At 46.6% G+C, this 10,000-nt stretch overlaps 1 protein-coding gene across 5 annotated transcripts in view; it reads left to right on the top strand.

Moving 5' to 3' along the window:
• cdc42bpb (CDC42 binding protein kinase beta (DMPK-like)) overlaps nucleotides 1-10,000 on the top strand; it is a 76,753-nt gene that overhangs the window by 27,185 nt on the left and 39,568 nt on the right. For all 5 annotated transcript variants that reach the window (XM_080832986.1, XM_080832984.1, XM_080832985.1 and 2 more), the window contains exons 3-7: nucleotides 896-979; nucleotides 1,961-2,056; nucleotides 2,853-3,001; nucleotides 5,288-5,381; nucleotides 9,578-9,778. In XM_080832986.1, the coding sequence (XP_080689112.1) occupies nucleotides 896-979; nucleotides 1,961-2,056; nucleotides 2,853-3,001; nucleotides 5,288-5,381; nucleotides 9,578-9,778 (624 nt within the window). The remainder of the gene's footprint in view (nucleotides 1-895; nucleotides 980-1,960; nucleotides 2,057-2,852; nucleotides 3,002-5,287; nucleotides 5,382-9,577; nucleotides 9,779-10,000) is intronic.

Here is a 10,000-nt window from a genome sequence, read left to right as displayed (position 1 = left end):
AGCTTAATTTTCTCAGTGACCTTGTTTTGTTCCATATTCAGTTATTCCATGACCGTTTTAAGATTTACATACCCCAAAATGTATTTGTGCCTTGAATGGTAGTCACCGCCAACCCATGCCAACAAGAGATGAGAACACAGAAGACCCTGATGAGTGTTTATTTCCGTTCTAGTGTCTCTATTCTATGAAGCAGTATGTTACTCCTCTTAGGTGTCTTCCTTTTTCTGTCAGATTATTGCTGCAATGACTAACCCAGATATCACTTAGTTCCTTGTCACCAGACATCTATGGAAGGGAATATGCAGTCATGTGCCCACACACCCTTCCCCCACTCCCGATACTTGTCACATCCTATGTCGGGGTGTGGCTACACAGTCTCAGATAAGCCACATAGGGTGTGTGTGTGTGTTTGCCTGAGAAGCAGCCAGCATCATTCTTGCCCTCTCTCCACTGTCTACTGACTCATTGCTTCCTCCGACTCCCCCATAACCCTAACCCACACACAAATACGCGCCTTAAATGACTTGACATTTACTGAGTAATCCAGGGACTATTCTTGGTTGTTATAGATGTCAACCATCTCATGTCTGCTTCCCTCTCTTGATTGTATGCTTGTGATTTTTTTTGTCACTTGACCAAGGATTTGAACCATCTTGCCCTCTTTTTGATTTGAGTTGGCAGACATCAAATATCAAAATGATGAATTAGTGAGAGTTTTCCTCCTGGGGAAAGGGACCCAAAGTAGGACAGAAGTAAACACGATAAATAAATAAATGAATAAAAACCTAGAAGCTGCTTCTCAAACCCCTCTAATTTCCAGTTGCCTGTTTAAAAATGCATTCTTCATACCCCTCTCACCACCACCACTCTGTCAATCTGTTTGCCTCTTTTCTAGGTTGCTGTTGTCAAGATGAAAAACACAGAACGGGTCTACGCCATGAAAATCCTCAACAAGTGGGAGATGCTGAAAAGAGCAGAGGTAAAGACCATTTTAAACTCTCAGACTGGTCGGTATACACTCCCACATGCCAGTCTCCCCCCACAGTCCCTCAGACCTGCCTGATCATGTCTCACTCTCCTGGTCTGTCTCAGTCCCCTGGTCTGTCTCACTCTCCTTGTCTGTCTCACTCAGTCCCCTGGTCTGTCTCACTCTCCTGGTCTGTCTCAGTCCCCTGGTCTGTCTCACTCTCCTGGTCTGTCTCACTCTCCTGGTCTGTCTCAGTCCCCTGGTCTGTCTCAGTCCCCTGGTCTGTCTCAGTCCCCTGGTCTGTCTCACTCTCCTGGTCTGTCTCACCATCCACTCCCACTCCCTGAGACAATGTGTGCCCATGGCTCAACTGATGGACCAAGCATAAATTCAGTAGGTGCCTTGCACTAAGCCTTGTGGCACTCATCTCCGTGTTCACCCAGGTAACCCCAATAAGCCTCCTTCCACACCCCAAAACCCCTATTTCCCAGGCTGTCCTCAGCAGTCTGTAGCTTCCCTCTGCAGGAGGCAAGTGGAAGCCATTTTCTCCCCCCCTTGCACTCGCCTCCCGTCTTCTTGACCTACTTTCTGTACAATCACTTCTGACAGTGCCCCTAGGCCTCTCAGTGCTGTGTCAGGCGAGCTTTTGTCAGCCAAGGCTGGTCAATAATCCCTCAATCCCACTTTGAAGAAAACGGCGCCCAAAGATCCTCCTATCCATCTTTATAGGACATGTTATGTTATATATATATATATAATATATTTTAATATATGTAATATATTTTAAAGTAGATCAAGGGGGGTAAAAAACCTATATATATATATATAAGCTATAGATATTTTTTGCCGGACCACTGAAACTGCGTTTTTTAACTTGATGTTTAAATGGGACCTGGAGACCACACCAGAGCAGGATGCAGCCCGAGTGGGAATGGCTGTGTGTCACTCACTTCCTGGTTTATCCCCCCCAACACCACCTATGTCCCTCTGTAGACGGCCTGCTTCCGGGAGGAGAGGGACGTCCTGGTGAAAGGAGACGGCCAGTGGATCACCACCCTGCATTACGCCTTCCAGGATGACAACTACCTGGTGAGAACATACAATGGCAAATTACGAACACCATAACATGTTTTTTTTTTTTTTTTTGTGACGAAAGTACACTGGCAATAAACACAGAACAACACAACTTTCCTGATCAGGTCAAAGGTCGGTACAGCCAAACTACAACCATCTCAACATGTCTTATCTTTTCTGTGTCACAGTGTACATAGATTCAAAGTACAAGAATAACACCTCTTTCATTATATGTGGGCATATGTTGAGAAACAAGTATCCTACATCAGTGTTTTTGGCTGTGTCTACAGGTTGTGATGTTACAAATTGGGTTAGTTGAGTTTAAAGCTCTAGCATTAGGAAATGTCTATTGACATAGGCACCCGCGTTATGCTTAGATCCATAGGCTGGAAATGTCGTGGGTCGGTTTACACGTACGTTTATGCAAATAATGTGTATTGATATTTACACACAAATATGATTAATACAAGTAAGCTTAACAGTAAAGAGAACATGTCTCTCTGTCTCTCTGTTTCTCTCTCTCTTTCTCTCTCTCTGTGTGTCACTCTTTCTCTCTCTTTCTCTGTCTCTCTTTCTCTCTCTGTGTGCCAATCTTTCTCTCTCTCTTTCTCTGTCTCTCTTTCTCTCTCTCTGTGTCACTCTTTCTCTCTCTCTCTCTCCTCTGTCAGTACCTGGTTATGGCCTCCTACGTGTACACTACTGATAGTACACCTTGTTCTATGTTGGTCCAAAGCTTTGCCATTTGGGGGAACCCAGCAGTAATTCTGTTTAACAGTAATGACCATTAAACTGTCGCTTCCCCACCCCCTAGTACCTGGTGATGGACTACTACGTGGGCGGGGACCTGCTTACCCTGTTGAGTAAGTTTGAAGATCGTCTCCCTGAAGACATGTCCAAGTTCTACGTGGCAGAGATGGTGCTGGCTATCCACTCCATTCACCAGCAGAACTACGTGCACAGGTGAGACCCACGGCACCAGCCTAGAGATGATCTGCTTTGCATAACACTGACCAGTGCTATGCATCTGTACTGGAATTAGCTGTGTTTTGAGACATTGATTTAAGGAGTTTTTCATTATGTCTGGACACTGCCCATTTGGATGTGTGTGTGTGTGTGTGTGTGTGTGTGTGTGTGTGTGTGTGTGTGTGTGTGTGTGTGTGTGTGTGTGTGTGTGTGTGTGTGAGAAATGAGAGGCATGTTACTCTAGGCTGACGGCAGAGGTAGCTTCAAGAGGCATGCCAACACTCCAGTTTAAGATGTTAGAAACTGAGCCGTATAGCTCCTGTTAGCTCATAGAATATAACAGTTCCGTATAGCTCCCGTTAGCTCGTAGAATATAACAGTTCCGTATAGCTCCTGTTAGCTCGTAGAATATAACAGTTCCGTATAGCTCCTGTTAGCTCGTAGAATATAACAGTTCCGTATAGCTCCCGTTAGCTTGTAGAATATAACAGTTCCGTATAGCTCCCGTCAGCTCGTAGATGATAACAGTTCGAGAGTTTAAACAGCGGTGTAAGACGAGAGACAGGGTGAATAAGAGAACAAGGGAACATCATGCTTAGTGCTGTATATATTTGGCCTGTGTGTTAAAGGCTACCACTGGCCAAGTGTGTGTCTGTGTGTGCAAGAGACACACATAAGTGCGTAACCGAAGCACTAGTCGCTCCAGTTCTGGTCAGATGTGTTAACCGATGATTAAGATGCGACTAAGATGGCCCCTAGTAGTGGGGCTGCTTGCTGAGGGGGGCCTCTTCCTGGATCCTCTGCCCAGCAGGGAAAGCGTGTCCTGGGGAGCCATCCGGCGCAGCTGGGCCTCTCTTCCTGCCTTCTCAACCAGGAAGCCTGTTCACTGCTGCTTCCCCCTGGTGCCAAAAGCCCCACTCACACACTTACACACTATTCCCGTCTTGCCTTTCTCTCTCCGTCCATCTCTATCCCCGTCTCTCTATGACTATCTCTAATCCTTTCTCTCTCTCCATCTATCTCTAGCCCTGTCTCTCACTTAATCATGCGCTTGTATACTTACACATAACACTTGCAAACTCTTATATTCACGTACCACCATTTCGATATATGTAGATACCAGTCAAACCTGTATACTTACACAGACACACTCCCTCTCAGACCATCTATACATACAGTCACACGCACACGCCCACACACACACACACACACACACATACACACACAGTGCACATCCGAATGACAAAAACTTTCCAGCAGGTCCCCCTTATCCCCTCGTATGAATGTAAAGCACTACGCTGTATGTTTAAGCATTTATAGTTATCATTCAGTCATTCATTTGAAGCCCAACCCTTTTTTCATTACGATCAAATGGCACGGGAAGTGGTGTTGGAGGCTAGGCTAGGTTTCCCCTCATTGTACAGCGTTAAACATGTGTTTGAGCCGTGCAGTGGTGTTGGAGGCTAGGCTAGGTTTCCCCTCATTGTACAGTGTTAAACATGTGTTTGAGCCGTAGTCACGGGCAGTGGTGTTGGAGGCTAGGCTAGGTTTCCCCTCATTGTACAGCGTTAAACATGTGTTTGAGCCGTCCATCCTGCCAGCCTCCCCTGGAGCCTCCCCTGTCCCGCCACAGCCCCCCATTTTGCGAGCGGGAGCCTGGGACAGTGGGAGTGCAGCCGAGCGAGAGGCTATTTAGTGGGAGCACTGTGTGTGTGTGTGTGTGTGTGTGTGTGTGTGTGTGTGTGTGTGTGTGTGTGAATGTGAATGGGCCTGATTGTGTATGTGTGTGATGAGTGTAAGTCTGTGTGTGTGTGTGTGTGTGTGTGTGTGTGTGTGTGTGTGTGTGTGTGTGTGTGTGCTTGCTTGCGTGAGTGTGACGGAGCGATGAGTCCTGACCGCTGTGTTTACTTCGTGCCTGCGGTGCCCAGCGTGGTGCCAGCTCTGTGAAACAGAGGGCACTGTGTGTGTGTGTGTGTGTGTGTGTGTGTGTGTGTGTGTGTGTGTGTGTGTGTGTGTGTGGCCCCGCGGCTCGAGCCCTCGCCCGCCACTCTGAGACGACAGACAGACAGAGACACAGACAGACAAAGTCTCAAAGGTGTTGGCGAGTCATCCTGTAGATTAACTAATGTCTTTCAGTTTCAATGTTAGTGTTTATACTCAACACAATCTCTCTCTCGCCTTTTCTGCCCCACTCTCTCTTTCTTTCTGTCTCTTGCTCTCTTTCTTTTTTGCTTTCTTTCTTTCTCTCTCTCTCTCTCTCGCCCTCCCTCCCTCTGACATCAGGGATATCAAGCCAGATAATGTGCTGTTGGACATGAACGGTCATATCCGCCTAGCTGACTTCGGCTCCTGTTTGAGGATGATGCCTGATGGCACGGTAAGACCTATCAACTTTATTTTATTTTCAATTCAAATGTATTGATTTATGTAGTGCCAACAACTATGGAAATCATCTCAAGGCACTTAACTTAGCCCAGAGCCTGACGACCCCCCCCCCCCAAGCACTTAGGGAATGGTGAAAAGGGAAAAACTCTTTCTTCCTTCCTTTTCACAGGAATAAACCTTGAGCAGAACCCATCTCATTAGCCTTCGCCCAGACACTGATCACGCTGGAAATAGTAATAAATAATGAGGTTTTGTTTGATTTCTTTCTCATTTCCGTCTGGATCAATAAAGTATCTAAACCAGGGGTCTCAAAGGGGGCCAGTCTTTTTACGGTAAACGGTAGGGTGGCCCATTTCAAATCAATGGAACTTTTCCATTATTTTTTTTTTTAAATCAATGGACCTTTGCGGGCCGTATAAAATCGCTTGGGGGGCCGGAATTGGCCCCCAGGTTTGAGTTTGAGACCCCTGATCTAAACAATCCCTCTATCAGTCTTTTGATCAACTGATGAAGGTGGTAACTCCTCGAAGGCCATGGGTTCAATACCCATTAAGCACACATTCTAAAATGCTAAACATAAACAAACGCATAACACAACTCTCAGATTGCTAAGCGACACTAGCAACGTCACCCATTCTGCTGCCATAGCAACCATTACAAATTCCACTTCACCCTGCTGCTGCTACTTCTACTGTTTGTTAGTGTGATGTCTGAATAAACCAGCGTGTCAGACAGACCAGCAGCGGTCAGTCACATCTGGCTAATGTGTCACCGGCAGCCTCGCCACCCCAGCTGGGCTAGTGGATGTGAACGGTTGGGGGAGGCATTGGGTGACTAATTAAAAAGCGTAGCTTGTGCCAGGCAGGCATTGGGGTGGCATTTGGGGGGGTATGTCAGCCAATAGTGCTGATGCCCAGGGAAAACCCAGTCGGAATGACGGCAGCAGGGAATCACAGAATCACGGAATGAGCAGTGCCTGTTAGTTCCGGCCTGGTTACTCACATGGCAAACTGGCTGACATTGTGTAGTCCTACACACAGAAAAACATACAAGCAATAACGCAAGCACACACACACAAATAGACAATTACATACTTTCATGCACAAACGCACACATACATACACACACACACACACACACACACACACACACACACACACACACACACACGCATGCGCACGCAGACACACATAGGTACTTTGTGTTCTGGAAGCCAGTTGGTCCCAGAGATCACACTTAATGATACATTATAAGCTATAGAAACATAAAACGTTTATTTGAAATGATTTCAACCAAATGGAGAAGCGTTATTGCCTGCAGCAGTCATGTTCACACAGAGATCACTGGTCCACTTTTTTTTTTCCCTTATTTGCCCCTCCCCCATCAGTCAGGGTTTAGTCAGATCCGCAGTCCCAGGCAGGGATTAGGTCATGTTTATCAGACTGCTCTATTTATTTGAGTGGTCACTGACCAGGATTGCCTTATGTGTCACCGGTTTGCCATTTCATCCCAACACACTCCCTTAATATCTTTCTAAATGTGAGTAGCCTCTGTCCAATACCTCACTTGGGTTAGTCACGCCTAATGTTTAAGACACTCCTGTCGAACAGTCGCTGTGCAGAAGAACACCAGTCACAAGGAAAGAGTGTGTGTGTGTGTGTTGGGGAGAGAGGGACGGTAGTCAGTCAGTGTGTGTGTGTGTGTGTGTGTGTGTGAGAGAGAGAGATTCTGTATGTCTCTGTGTGTGTGTGTGTGTGTGTGTGTGTGTGTGTGTGTGTGTGTGTGTGTGTGTGTGTAATTCTGTGTGTGCGCACACGTGCTTGCTGACCCACTCTGCTCGGCACTGCCCCGCTCAGCAGCGTGACTGTGACACAGTCCTTGGGCTGGTGACAAGTGTTCAAGCAATGCTAGGCAGTGGAATGGGACATGACCGCTCAACTGGCCAAGCAGCGCACAATGAACACACACACACACTCTCAACACTCATTCTCACACTTATACTCAATCAGACACACATTCACACACACACACACACACACACACACACACACACTCACAAAACCACCATTAAGACATGAAGTCATGTTGAAGAGCGGTACAGTCAGCTCATCTCAGCTGACTGCTTATCCGTTGTTCCCCAGTTATCTGTCTCTGACGGGGCCTTCACACGAGCAGGCAGGCAGGCAGGCAGGCAGGCAGGCAGGCAGGCAGGCAGGCAGGCAGGCAGGCAGGCAGGGATTGAGACTCAAATGGTCTAGGCATACCAGCAGTCCTGGAATGTTACTGTAAATTCTGTAGTTATAGGCAACCTAATCAGATCACAAGCCATTGCAGGGGATTTGGGGGTCGAACTGTGTGCTCTATCAGTATTTATGATACGGCTCTTCAGAATGTTCCAAAAAGTACCGTTGATTTGAATGGGCCATCCCTACGTCATACCCTACATTAATTCCTGCTAACAGACCGCTGCAAAAAGATAATGACCGCTGTCATTGGCAACGGGTTTTGTGCTTCTAATTCACCTCTTTCATATCATTCCGCAAGAAGTCCAGTCATTTTAACGTAACAGACTCATGGTAATTTGAAGTCAGCAAGTAATGGGTTGCTATGCAACACCTGAAACTTCAAAGTTCTATTTGCTGCGCGTCGGGGTGTTGTTTGCCCCATCGGGAATTATTTTTGGAGAATGACCTCCGGACAATACATTATCCCTTACATATTTACTCGGGTAGGCTGTGAGTATTTGATCAGTAAAAACTCCACTACTACTACCGGAACCATTTCTAGGTTGTCATTTAGACTACGTATGTAGATGTTCTGTGTAGGTCGTGCAGGGGTTCTGAATAGCCCATATATAGAATCATACCGAAAATCTGTTTAGATCGTGTGTAGAACAGTACAGAGATTCTATTTAAACTGTGTACATAACTGTGAAGATAAAAAATGATTTACAACGCATGAATGCTTTTTAGAACGTTCAGACGGGGTCGGTTTAGATCCTGTACAAAAACCGTAGCGCTCTGAACGCTCTGTAATCAGCTGTTCTCATGGAACCCATCCCTGCTCTCAGCGCTGGGGAGTCTAAATGTGCCCAAGCTCTAGCTCAGGGGCAAGTTGCATCCAGGCTAATTTATGGGTCTGGGTTAATGCTCTGTTCTTTCATGCTAATTTTATTGCCTGAGCTCTGGGGCATTTCTTCATTCAGTTTCGAGTCTCTCGCTCTTCAGCAATGGAGGAATTAATAACCTCAGGTTAAAAGATAATATGAGAGAAGTCTTTGTGCTATATTTCTTTGAAGCTTTGATGGAGTGTTTTCCTTTTCTGTTTGAGTGTTTAGAATTCCCCAGAGGTCTTGTCTTACTCGACTCAAAAAAAAATGAAAGTGTGTTCTCTCATTAGCGCTGTGCCACATGCCACAACCTCTGGATTTATATGTGCTTATGGGTGTGTCTGGCCTTGAGTACCGCTCCTGCCATCTGTAAGCAATCACTATCGGTGAGCCATCAGAACCACTGCATTTGGACTAGACCCGGGGCAGAGGATTGGGCTGCTCTTCTAGAGGTTTCTACAGTAAATGCAAACAATTTGTTTTTGTGAGCTGTTTGGGCCAGAACCACTGCATGCATGTAGGCCAACTCGGGTCCGAAGCTGCAGGATTGGACTGATGTCTAGAACCTTCATCAATAAACTTTCAGTTCAGTTGAATTCAATTGTATTCATACAGCGGCTATAACAATCAAACAGTTTTCTTAAGGCGCTTGACAGAGCCCAGAGCTTGAACCTCCTAGAGCAGTGGTTGTAGTCCAGGGTATATGCAGGTATACGGAGTATACCCACTTATTTCATTTCAGTCAGCATTGGGTATACCCACTTCTCAAAACAGGGCATTTATCCTGTGCTGTATGGGCTGCTTAAAAACATTAGGAGTATACCCACTTCTCCAGGGACCCCTACACCACTGTCCTAGAGCAACCACTAAGGTGACAGTGGGAAGGAAAAACTCCCTTTTAACAGGAAGGGAGAGGGGAAGGGAGGAGAGGAGTGAATCAGAAGAATATCACAGTCTGTTTTGGCAAGCTGTAAAGTTGACGTCCATGTATCAAAATTGTGTGAGAACTGAGCTGCTGCCAAGAACTTTCTACGCTTAACGCCACAATCTGTTCTCCCTTTCTACCCCCCGCCTCCCAGGTCCAGTCGTCGGTTGCCGTAGGAACACCAGACTACATCTCCCCGGAGATCCTGCAGGCGATGGAGGACGGGATGGGGAAGTACGGGCCGGAGTGTGACTGGTGGTCTCTGGGCGTCTGCATGTACGAGATGCTCTACGGAGAGACGCCCTTCTACGCCGAGTCCCTGGTGGAGACCTACGGCAAGATCATGAACCATGAGGTGAGACACACACACACACACACACATACACACACACACACACACACATAGAGATCATGAACCATGAGGTGAGACACACACACACACACACACACACACATACACACACACACACACACACATACACACACACATACACACTCACACACATAGAGATCATGAACCATGAGGTGAGACACACACACACACACACACACATAGAGATCATGAACCATGAGGTGA

Source organism: Sprattus sprattus (assembly GCF_963457725.1).
Source record: "Sprattus sprattus genome assembly, chromosome: 2".
In the NCBI taxonomy this organism is placed as follows: domain Eukaryota; kingdom Metazoa; phylum Chordata; class Actinopteri; order Clupeiformes; family Clupeidae; genus Sprattus; species Sprattus sprattus.
This window is presented reverse-complemented; position numbering and strand designations above follow the sequence as displayed.